This window comes from Sycon ciliatum, chromosome 9 (genome assembly GCF_964019385.1).
Source record: "Sycon ciliatum chromosome 9, ocSycCili1.1, whole genome shotgun sequence".
NCBI lineage: Eukaryota > Metazoa > Porifera > Calcarea > Leucosolenida > Sycettidae > Sycon > Sycon ciliatum.
The window spans coordinates 6,860,645-6,873,144 of record NC_088651.1 but is presented as its reverse complement, the minus strand read 5'-3'; the positions used below and the strand labels follow the sequence as shown (position 1 = coordinate 6,873,144).

General features: G+C 46.3%; 2 protein-coding genes across 2 annotated transcripts in view; both read left to right on the top strand.

Annotated features, from left to right (window-relative positions):
• LOC135825227 (heat shock protein DDB_G0288861-like) overlaps positions 1-7,160 on the top strand; it is a 19,650-nt gene extending 12,490 nt beyond the window's left edge. Inside the window, exons 13-19 of the mRNA XM_065337965.1 lie at positions 1-513; positions 830-952; positions 1,896-2,127; positions 3,451-3,870; positions 4,788-5,078; positions 5,955-6,002; positions 6,601-7,160. The exon at positions 1-513 is cut by the window's left edge and continues 111 nt beyond it. Coding sequence (XP_065194037.1) covers positions 1-513; positions 830-952; positions 1,896-2,127; positions 3,451-3,870; positions 4,788-5,078; positions 5,955-6,002; positions 6,601-6,763 — 1,790 coding nt within the window. The 3' untranslated portion in view covers positions 6,764-7,160. The remainder of the gene's footprint in view (positions 514-829; positions 953-1,895; positions 2,128-3,450; positions 3,871-4,787; positions 5,079-5,954; positions 6,003-6,600) is intronic.
• A 951-nt stretch (positions 7,161-8,111) lies between these two features.
• The window catches only part of LOC135824577 (integrator complex subunit 3-like), a gene marked incomplete in the record, with an annotated part of 37,793 nt that continues 33,404 nt past the window's right edge, over positions 8,112-12,500 (top strand). Inside the window, 2 exon segments of the mRNA XM_065337311.1 lie at positions 8,112-8,645; positions 9,332-9,412. Of these exon segments, the coding sequence (XP_065193383.1) occupies positions 8,535-8,645; positions 9,332-9,412 (192 nt within the window).

Here is a 12,500-nt window from a genome sequence, read left to right as displayed (position 1 = left end):
CAGGTAGCGGACAAAACGAGTTTCCACCGCAGCAGCAGCAGCAGCAGCAGCAATATCCAATACAGCAGCAGCCGCAACAGCAGCAGCAGCAGCAGCAGCCACAACAGCAGCAACAGGTGTTCGTACAGTCACAAATACCACAACAGCAGCAGCAGCAGCCACAACAGCAACAGCCGCAGCAGGCACCGCCGCAGAGGCAGATGCCACAGCAAGCGATGTCTTTTGATGCACACAATCCACCATTGTCCCAATCGCAACAACAGCATCAGCTACAAGCCCAGCAACCTCCACAACCTCAGCAACCGGCACAGCCGCCACAGCCGCAACAAGGCCCACAACAAGGGCAGTTTCAAGCACCAGTGCAGAATCAGTGGAGTGCACAACAGCAGCATCAGCAGCATCCGAACCAACAGCAGCAGCCACAACCAAGTGGTCAGCAATGGCAGGGTGTTCCTCAGCAAATCCACGGCGGGAACTGGGGCGGTTTTGTGCCAACTGGAAACTTCCCTCCAGGTAAATCCCGAACGTTTGCATTCAAACTCTCATGTGATAATTCGGTGATAACCGCTTTGTGATAAGCACTCAACAAAATTTGGCAGTCATGCTTGATTGCTATTTTCCTGTCATTCCTGTCACCTGTCTGCCTTACCCGAAAGCTATGCATGCTGTGCTCCTGTTTAAGGCGATGCCATGTCAACGTTCTGCCTGGGGATACATTCGTTCTGATTTGTTCTACAGTAAGTAACTAGTTAAAATGATGGCTCCGGGAGAGTGGTGTGCGAGAACATGTTGATAACCACGTTGTTGAATTGTGCTGTCTGTTGTGTAGGTTATGACACGGCGTCGCCACCATTCCTGCCGACGGCCACTAGTCAAGTTGGCTTCGTTGCACAGCAGCATGCATTGCAGTGGCCGCATGCACCACTAGGCAAGCCTACAAAGCACCGTCCAGGTAGGCCTCGTCTGCAGAATACTATCGCAATATGCTGCCGTGTTCTAAACTATATGACATATGTTATTATGACGAGTCGCAAATTTAACGACCATCCAAGATTCATCGGTTAACAAGAAGATATGTTAATGACGCGTAGTCTTCAGGTGCAGCCCCACATAAACAGGCATGAGACAATACAGCCTCAACAGAACTTTTAATGAAGAAAATAATAATAATGACAGTTCGCATATCACTCATTGCATGAGGTCAACGCATCTGTTGACAATTTCGAGCCAAGCAGCTCTATCAGAAGCAGATTGCACAGCATCCAGAAGCGAGAGACTAATGCATTGTAAGTCTTTCTTGACAACGTCGATCCATCTCAGACGTGGTCGTCCGCGATGAAGAAAAGTCACCAGTTAAAATGTTAGATTTACTACCTCGTTATATTTTACATGTCTTACAGTACTTCTAGGAAGGTGTGCCTTTGCCAAAGATTTATATGCCGCTTCTAACTAGTTCTGACGATGGGTGACTGACCTGAAATGTCAATAATTTGTTCGACATCAATAATAAAAGAATTTTCATCCAGCGCATGCGCCAAGCTTAAGCAAGAGTGAATTGCAACTAAATAGAGCGGTTGTCAGTTGACAAACCACCTTTTATTTACAAAGAAGGAGCAATAATTATCACCATTCGACATTGTTTGCAAGTTTGTGCAGTCGTGCTCCATCAGCCGTCCAAGCAAAGCTTTCTGAGATTGCTGTTCATTCACGCTACTTCTCTAGATAGGAATTGGTATAAACATTTATCGGTCACTCCTACTGCTGCTTCTCTTTTGCTGCTGCTGCTGCTGCCACCACTGCCGTTGCTACTGCTGCTGCTACTGCTACTGCTCCTGGTGCTGCAAATGTTCCTGCTGTCCTTCCTGATGTTGTTATTCCTGGTCTAAATGGCGCAGGTGAGCCGGACTACGAAGAACCAGATATCCATCGCGGTGGAAGAGCAAGAAAACAGCGGAAAGGAGAACGCTCCCCGTCACCCGCCGATCATCGCTACCATGACGACAGAAGGCATTCCAGAGATGATGATAGAAAGGTCCATCGCCGTAGCAACAGTCCTCCACCCAGCAAGCACTCTGGACGTCACGAAGATCGCAGTGATAAGCGGAGGAATGCCAAGAGTCCAAAGAGGTACAGTAAAGTCTTGTATAAAAGCCGCACTTGAATAGAAGCCGCAATTTTGGGCCCATCAATCACACACAAGCGTGGTTTTAGTGTTGACATACATGGAAATACCTGTCTTGTATAGAAGCCTGTCTCATATAGAAGCCTGCAGAATTTCACCAAGAAAGTCATAGAAGCCGCGGCTTTTATACAAGACTTTACGGCATTTAAAAAAATGCTCCTTGAAAAACTCAATTGTCTTTCACACCCTGTCCTATTTCTCTGTACATGTACATGTGCTCTCCCTCTCTTGCTTGTCCCCATGTGCACTATGTAAGCAAGGGCATGGATGGATGGTATAGTGGTATAAAGCTTTTACACACCTGTCACATGACCATGCAGGGCGATCATGTTGGTTCCAACTTCTGTCAACCCCAGCATCTATGGGTCACACGATGCCGGCCATGTTGGTTCCACTGTCCACGGGCCGTGGCCACTTTCTGTACAAAGTTGGTCCCATGACAAAGACATGAAGCCATCTATATGAAGGTAGTGGAGGCGGCCGGAATAATGCATCATCATGTGTACTGGGAATTTCTGTTGAAAAATGGGCAGTTTTTTCCGTTAATTTGAATGGTACACACCAGATCCGTACGCACTTTGTCGCAACGTAGAGAAGCTCATCTCCACGCTGCAATCTGAACCCAAAACACGCGAAGCTGTAGACTCTAACATACACCTGTTCTCTACGTGATTTCGGTACTTCAAATACATTTCACGTAGAGCAGAACATCTCTGTTCTTTGTGCCCCCGACGACCTTTCTACCACCGCAGATGAAACCGAGGTTCCAGGCTGTCCAATAGAGTGCTCAACCCCGAAAGGCCGCGCATGATTTTCTGGTAATCGCTCAGTGCGTGAAACTCGGAGTACAAACACTTTTTCATCCTCCAAACCACTGCAGGTATGAAGAGTATACCAGTGATGATTCGATGCGTTCTGCATAATACCAAGAGTACATAACCTCCCAGAGTGTGCAACGCCGATCCAGCTCTGTGTGGGGTCTTGGTCGAGCGGAATCGGATCTTCTGATGTCATGCGTACACTTCACACCAGCGCAAGGCCGGTCTCGAGGCAGGGCACCATTGTTTTTGATCCAAGAGTACCCGCGACTCCCCGGGTTCCCCTCAGATGTGTACGGTATTATGACGCAAAGATCCGATTCCGCTCGACCAATACCCTATGCAGAGCTGGATCAGGCGTTGCACACTCTGGGGGGTTATGTACTCTTGATAATACTGTACTGACTCATGACATTATTTGTGTTGCCAATGACCTATCTACCCCTGCAGGTATGAAGAGTATACCAGTGATGATTCGCTGGGAGGGTCAGGCCATCGTCATGACAGCAGCAGCCATCACCGAGGCAGAGATCGCGATCGTCACCGTGACGACGACGTCGGCGACCACCGGTCGCACAGACGAGGCACCGGCGGAGGTGGCGGTGGGGGAGGTCGCTATGGCGACAAGTCGCCGTCGCCGTCCCCGCCTCCGCTGCGTCGTCGCAGGCAGAGCCGCTCTCCGTCGCCCGAGCTGGACTCTCGTCACCGCCGGCCTCGTAAGGACAGTCGTGACGGCCCCTCGTTAAACAGCAGCAGGGAATACAAAGACAGCGGAAGATCACGAAGGCGATATGATTACAGCGACGATGATAATCGCTCACCGTCACCACCACCTTCCTCATCACGACAGAAAGACAGGAACAGAGAGAGGTACTTATGCTTCTGGAATTGCTTCTAATACTTCGAAGTAGTTTCTGCTTTTGCATTACATTTGCATGTGCGGAGTTTGTATACTTGCATGCCGTCTTATGGAATGCCGTGATGACGTCACGCGACGTCACGTGCTCGAAGCACATGTACAGACATGGAGCACATACACTAGTGGATATCCTGTGAATGCTGCATCTGAGCATTCTCGGATCAAGACAATCCGATTCCATGAACAGGAGACTGCAGGTTATGACTAGGGGTGAAACGAGTATCTATTTTGACCAATCGATCACTCGTTCATAATATTCGATCGAGTATCCGATTATTTCGAGTATTTTATCAAAATTCAAAAGCACTAGATTTGCGAGTTCTCGACCAATTCGGAAGAAATTTATCTGTGAACATAGAAGAAAAGTCGCCAATGTCTTGTACAGAGTGTAAAGTAACGATTTTCATCAGTACTTTCATATCTCAGAACGTTACTTGCACAAAAACACAAGTTTTTGAAAAATGCAATGCCAATACTAAAAAAAAATAATAATAATAAAAAATATTTAAAAAAACGATCGAGTGCAAAATTTCGAATACTCGCTCGTTTGACATTTTCGAACGAATACTCGAATATTCGAACTTATCGTTTCACCCCTAGTTATGACACTTTAGTTTTAGCCCAAAGTGTTCCTAAAAAGCATAATATGATGCTGCTTCTGCTTCTGCTGCTGTTTCTGCTGCTGCTGGCACCAGCTGCTACTTGCATTGCTGATCATGCTGCTGTTACTGGAGGCTGACCATGGAGTAGAACTTACCGGTATGTTGCACAACTCAGACTCTTTCCCCTGCTCAATGCTTGTACTAGATCATGTCGTTGGACAATTCAACTGTTGTGCCATTTTCTTCTATCTTCGTATCTGCTGCAGATCCTCCAGTAATCTAAAGAGCGATCAAGATAGCCGCAAGGCTGGGGACCAGGGAAAGCCAGATCCACAGGCTCCCACTACTGGCCCACCGGGACCTTCTGACCCGGAGAAACCGAAGGAGGAGAACGGCAAGCCCAAGCGACGTAGTGGAGCAGGACCTCGGTTCAAAGCCCTCTTCAGTCTGCAGTCCACAGGTCCATCTCAGTTATCTTTCATTGAGGGTGATATTGTGGAGGGTATTGGTGACAAGAAGGAGGACTGGCAATACGGAGAGAACATCCGAACTGCAAAGTGAGTAGCGCATGTCCGTCTTTTCATCTCTCTGTGTGTATGTATGTTTGTCTGTCTGTCTCTCTTTCTTACTCTCCTGTGATATCTCTCACTCTCTCCTCTGATCTCTGTTTCTTGCTCTCTCCTGTTCGAGTTACTGCACCCTTCTGTTACAAACACACTCCTATTCTTTCCTTCTTACCCGATTCTTCCGACAAATTCCTCGAATAGCACAGATGTAGTTGACTATCCTGACGACAAGGGGCTATCCATAATTGCATTCTTGTATCAATCTTCTATTTCAAGTGTACTCAAATCGAAAACGTTTCGTTCATTTGTAGGTGGGTGGAGGAGAGTTTTCATTTTGAATATATGGATAGCTGAAGCATCAATGTATTCTAGCTGTCAAGTCAATAACCTTTTGTTCCGGGGTGGGTGGGTGGAGGAAAGTCATAGCTAAACTTTTTTCGTTCCCTGAAAATTATCGATAATGCGGTATAGCCCCTAATATACTCTTATTGCACATCAACATAGTACAGTCAGGCTTTGCACACATCCGTTTCCACAACAAATCCGGATAGGCGAGGGAACCGGGTAATCAAACGCACCTACTGTATGCATGACCTATGCTGTAAATCGATAGCCAACGATTTTCTTCCGGCTGGCGAGGAATCCGGATAATCAAACGCACATACTGTATGTATGCATGACCTATGCTGTAAATCGATAGCCAACGATTTTCTTCCAGATGGCGAGGGATACGGATAAAAGAGGACCGGATAAGCGAGGTCTGACTGTATAGCCTTGGTAGGTACCGACTGTGTTTGCAGTACTAACCATGAACACTGCTGTGTCTCATCTCTCCTTCTGTGCTTGACTCAAACACTCTCTATGCAGGTGTGGATGGTTTCCTATCAACTACGTTGAGAAGGTTCCAGTCACGAGGTAAATGTATGCTCTGTTAGTCTGTCTGTCTGTTTGTCTGTCTGTCTGTCTGTCTGTCTGTCTCTCTCTCTCTCTCTCTCTCTCTCTCTCTCTCTCTCTCTCTCTCTCTCTCTCTCTCTCTCTCTCTCTCTCTCTCTCTCTCTCTCTCTCTCTCTCTCTCTCTCTCTCTCCACTGCCAGATACAGTCCGTTCAGAACACATGCAATTATCTTGCTTTTGAGAATAAATACTTAAATAGGTCAATGTTCAATAGTTTGTAGTTAAAAAGCACTCGTCTCAGGGTGCCGCCACTTGCAATAAAAATCTTTGATCTGATCGAGACCATTTTTCAAACAAGCGCATGTGCGCACGTGCTTCCTTGGAGCGGAAATCATGCAGAACACAGACTTTGCATAAACATTCGCATTTTGCAAGCCCAGGCGCAAACTCCATGCGAAGTTTTGCTCTGCAAACCTCTCTAATAATGTTTTGGAAATGTTTTGATGGAGCATACATCTTACCAGCTAAGACCAACCTTGATGGTGTTGCTGAAACTGAACCTGTATTTGATGCTACAGTCCCAGAGTGATGCTTGTGTTTTTCTTTGCCGTTTGTGCAGACCCTCAAGTGCGTCTCGTCCCCCTGGTTTACCCGGTTCAGCAGCCAGCCCCACGGGTGGTGTGGCTGCTACAAGTGCGGACGGTGGAAAGCCCAACCCTCCCGCACCGGACTACGGTAATCGCAAGCCCGCTGCACCGAACGCCCTCCCGCTCTCCAAATAGGGGCACACCCACGGCAGCAACAACAGCAGCGGCAGCAGCAGCAGCAGCAGCACATGTTTATTACTCTCAGCATATTTAATTAAATTTACACTCACAGTGATCATGTCAGAATAATTTTCGCAATTTTCATGTTTTGTTTGGGGGAGGGGGGAGAAAGTTCTTAGAAACCCTCTCCCGGGTTCCTGCTTGAATCAATTGCTGCCAATGCTGCAGAGACAGAGTAGCAATTACGCTATGCTGTGTGTTTTTCCAGGCTTCTTGCACAGGTATTTTCCATTTGATCTTAATGATTGAATATTGTAAATGTGCCGGTATGATTTCATTTCAAGACGTTGCTGCTTTTAAAAATTCACCTATACTGGACCTTCACCCGCGATTTCATTATTTTGCAAATGGATCTCCTTTGTAATGTGCGCACGGTGATGTGGGTGTGGGTGGGGGGTGTGCGCATGCATGTGTGTGTGCGCGCGCGTGTGTGTGGGGGTGCGCGTGCCTGTGTGTGTGGGTGGGTGTGTTTGTCACCCAAAAGGCGTGCATGTTTCCGTGCATGTATGTATGCCAGCTAGTTTGGTTGTTGGATGCACTTCTCATAGAGAGTGGGCTGATTGCAGTCAGGTTTGCCTGTCAGATAGTGTATTGTTTAAAACTATTACAAGTACCTTCATACTACCTTGATCAACCATTGGGCGGTTTAGTAACTAACGGCAATCTTTCGAAGATGCCTGTTGAATCTCTCTTCTCCGGCTCTGGCGAGACTGTGCCACATGCTTCGGCCTCTTGCAGCAAGGGAAGGTACCTGGCTCCGGGCCACGTGGAAACAGTCGAGTCTTTTCTTCAGACTTCCCCTTGCTAATTCCTGAAAATCATAAATCACCATGCTGCCTGGTCAGATGCATCTGAGATGGGGACAACTTCAAGATTGTGGTCAGCCCACCATATAATTGACAAGGATTTTAGATGTCTGAGACTTTTTGTTTGAAAATTATGGTCAGCTCATGCATGATCATAGGGCTGTCCTGGAAGTCCTGATGACACTCCTGCCAGTCCTGGGTGACCATCATCATGATCATGTCACTCTACTAACTGCAGTCTGTACTGACTGTACTGTAGTCAGTCTGTCTGTCTACATCAGGGTTTGTAAAAGTGACTGTTGCACGCGTTGGCTTGTTGACTTCCGGAATTATTTCCCCGTAGAGCATCCGTACCGGCACCATGATCGGCACAAAATATCGAACAGGCATGACGTGTACTGACGTAACGTGGGTCTACGTAGACAGTTTTGAATGACATTATGTAATCAGCTGTTTGCGCAAAATAATGCACAAAATTAAAAGGCAAAACTGCCAAAATGAAACAAAAGCTGAAAAGTGAAAGATTGAAATCAAAGAAGCCAGAGCAGAAGAGAACTTAGCTTGTGAGAAAGATCTAGTTTCTACCTTCGCTACTAGTGCAATACTCTCTGTCAAGCACATGTACCGGTGCATCTGCTAAATTTGTTCTTCTTGTCAGGGTGCAAGATCAGAGGTCCAAAAATTAGAGGACCATTCAGGTTCTACAAGTACACAGCAGTGTAGCTTTGAAATTTAGCAAGTGTTGTGGTGTTGCTCCTTCATAAACTGAGCGCTGATCAACTGGGGGTACACTTACATGTTCTGCACTAGCACTGCCATCAGACGTGTAGTCGTACATTGTAGTTGCTTTGGGTTTTCGTTTGCTGTGATGCATGTTCGTCATCCACGTTGACTTGTGAGACAGTGAGGCAGAACGAACCATGGCGGCGCCTGCTGTTGGTAGCAGAGGTCCTGGTGCAGAAGATCGTGGAAGCCAACGCAGCTCCATGCTGAGCTTGGGTTCAATCGACGTGGCTGACGAGCAGGATGAGGTACGGCGCTGTATTTATTTTGCTCTAATTTTTAATTTTTTGAAACATGTTTACGACTACGTTGCGTGGAGAGCAGAACGTATCTGCGAGGTGGCGAGCGAATGGAACGACTATGTGGTATTGTGAACACACCTCATCGGGAGTGAAAACAAGTAACAAATGAACCAGGCAGCCATTAGAATGGTGCATATGTTTGTACTGTGGACATGGGATAATTCCATAGAAAGGTTTGCATAGAAAGGTAGTATCGGATATCGCAACAATTTTGCATAGAATTACAGATGGAGTGGCATGTCTACCGAAATGTCGCGTATCAATGCCGGCCCTATTTCTATGGAAATGCACAGACGGAGAGCAGGCTTCTGTGTGTGTGTCTGCGAAGTGTGTGAAGGCTAGCCAGGCATGCTTGGCGATGCCAACGCGGAAAAGCCTATAATAATATTAATACTCATTTCCTTTTCTAATTGTCTGCAAACTCCAACGCAGCCATTTGCACATTTAGGAAACTCCACTTCTCAACTCCAAACTCCGAAATGGTCTCTTCACTGCGATTCAAATTCTAATTTAACATTACACCAAATTTTCGGGCCAGGAGTTGAGAAGTGAAGTTTCCTAAACTCATTTCCTTGGCTCATCGACTGACTTCATTGCACTCTTTGCCTTTTCATTCGCTGTGTTCGTCATAGGTGTTGGAGAAGTGCAGAACGTATGTTTCCTCTCTGCTTGTGGGGGTTTCCCCTCCAGAGGTGGCCAACAAGCTTGGTGCTGTAAGTCCGTGGGTGCATTGTAATAGGTATTTTATGGGAACTGGCGCTGTATGCACCTGTGTCGCTCATCCTGAGTAACCTTTGCCCTCATTCAAGCCCTGACGAGGCGCACTAGCAGAGTTGCATAGATAAAGTGAGAGAAGGTGCACTCTCATGTGCTGTAATGCCTTTGCTGTTTGCGTTGTGCAGAGCTCACTGACTTGTCAGTTTGAGCACTCTGACAAGGTACATGTACGCACGGGCCTGGTTTAAATCTGGCTTTGGGAATTTTTTTCATTGCTATCAGGTCGTGCTGCGCTGATGAGTCCGCAAAGGACTAAACTGTTCTGTTCCCAGATTAACCCTTTGTGTACGGACTGCACAACTTTCGATCCCCTGGGATCGAAACTTTTCAAAATTTCAATCGACCGTAACTCAGTCATTCCTGGGTTATTTCCAAAAAACTAAAATACGTAGGTCGAAGAGAAAACTCCTAGCTGTCCACTGAAACAATCGCTGAAGCGCTCCGATGTGCGGTTCCAGAGTTACGAAGCTCGAAAGTCGAATCGCGGAAAATGTCGCTCAATAGCCGCTTGCGCAGATTTGAATGAGGGATTTCCCCATCATTCTGGGCATGCAGTGATGTAGAAACGGACTCGTGAATTTTTTTAAGTAACAGCTAGTTGTTACGAGCAAGGAGAGCGAAATGGCTGATACAAGACGACTTCTGTCGGAATACAGTCAGACCTCGCTTAACCGCACACATCTGTTTTCCACAAAAATATCCGGATAGGCGAGGGAACCGGATAACTGAACACACATGCTGTATATGCATGTGGCATGTCAAAAGCAATGGCATTGTACATACATGTAGACGGGTCCTATGCAGTACAACTAGCGTGCACAGTATGTAAAACAAGCGAGAAAAATGACAAGTGCATGCAACTGAGTGCTGTCCACATGCACCCAGCAGGTCAAGTACCTCATTTGCCTGTACAACTCCCTGATTCTAGCTTCTGCAAGCCACATGCAACCGGATACGACGAAGATTTTTGTACACATTTTAACCAGTCTGTACACAAAATCATGCACCGGTATGCGGATCGCGAGGTCCGGTTATGTTGTATGCATAACATATGCTGCACATCGGTAACCAGCGATTTTCTTCCGGATGGCGAGGCATCCGGATAAACGAGGACCGGATAAGCGAGGTCTGACTGTATTGGCGTTGCAGCTAATACGCTGGACTGTAGCGCTGGCGTTTTGACTTTCATGGTGGCAAGCGGTGGCTCAATGTGTTCTTCTTGCTACGAGCTTTCCAAGAAGCCCAAGATTGAAAAAATCGTCAAAAGGAGACTAAAGTTATGACCCGGAGAATTATGGAATTCGAGTTGAGTCGAGATCAAATTCAGTCTATGTACATTTTTTTCGTACATAAAGGGTTAAGTATAGTGAGAGAAGATATTGTTTCGAGGGAGTTGAGAATGTGTTGAGGGTTGCTGACAAGACTGTGAGGCAATACGGATCAGACGGCGCTCAGATTACGGTGGTCGGTGAAGGTCATAGGCCACAGCCCAGGGATCCGCGGGCTCTGCCCAATCCAAAGGACATATTAGAAACGCAATACTGTGCCGAATGTGATCCATAAAGTTGCTCCAAGGAGTCCACGGCAGCAGTCGAATGGCGCAACTGAACGCGAGCAGCTGCGAAGTGGACAGCAAACAACAACTAGTTTGTCCACTAAGCAGTACCGATTATCACCATCATCATGCCTCAGCATGACAGTAGGATTCAGAGTACTGTAAGTCGACAAATTTTCGACCCATTCTAATTTCGGCCTCCCAGGGCTAAAATACATTTTGGCTGCAGCAAATTTTCGCCCTGTATACACTGTCACATTGAACCTTGCAAAACAAAAATTTCGGCTGCAACAAATTTTCGGCCAAATATGATCAGGCCGAAAATAAATAATTATGAGCTGAGTATTTGTTGACTTACAGTACGGCGTAACCGTACACATTAGACACATCAAAACGAGATACAACCAACAGAGAAAAATGCCGATAAAGAGCAAGACAAATACTGGTAAAGAGCAAGAACAATGCAAACCCACCAAGGATCTAACTGACATTCAAGGCAGTTGTAGTGAACATGACAGCTACAGTCAACTTTGCGTATAACGACACTCGGCGGGGCATCAGATAAGTGTCCTTATTCGCGAAGTGTCCTAACCGAAGTCTCATTATATGTATTACAGTTAGATGGGACTTTGCTCTGGGCATGGAAATTCTGTCGTTATTCGCGAATTGTCGTTATATCTGCAGTCGTTATTAGGGGTCGTCCGTATTTTTCGAAAAATTAAAAAATCCGTCCTCAGGCAAAAAGGGCAAGAGCGCTGGCGGAATTTAATTTTTCGATTTTTCGTCCTTTTTTATTTATATTTATTTTTACTTCAGTAACTTTCCTATGACACACTTGTTGCACTGACTGTGTGTGTACTGTAGACATAGTGTAGGATCGATTGTCGCAAACACCAGTATGATAATTATACATGACTCTTCATGTAGTTGTAGGACGTGCATGGCCGTCGGTAGACCTACTACTCACTGTACCTTGCTACTAGTACTTGACATAGATGCAATCAGTGAACATGAGATCAGGAGTTCTCATTTTCGAGCTGGGCATCGGTAAAAATCAAAAAATTAATGGAAAAAATGGGGTTGGGTGGGTGGGTCAGAGACAATTTTGCACGAGGGCGGATTTTTTAATTTTTCGATAATTACGGACGACCCCTTAGAGAAGTTGACTGTAGACACAGCCAACACCGCTGAACTTGAACTGGCATCCAAAGACAGTACCCGCTGTCAATGTCCACGCAAGCTAGCGATTGCAGAACGCAGTAGTGCATAAGCGAGCCGGCACCGAACAAAGCTAACCACCATGTCAACGTGTTGTATGGTTCGTCTGTTTGCCACGTATTGGCAACTGCGCAATGTTTGTGTCACTAATTTTTCGCGATTTCTCAAAACCAGCGAGTTTATGATGGAAGATGTTCGCGGAGTATCTGAATGGTTGTGTTTGCTTTTGCGTGTGTGTGTATGTGTGTGTG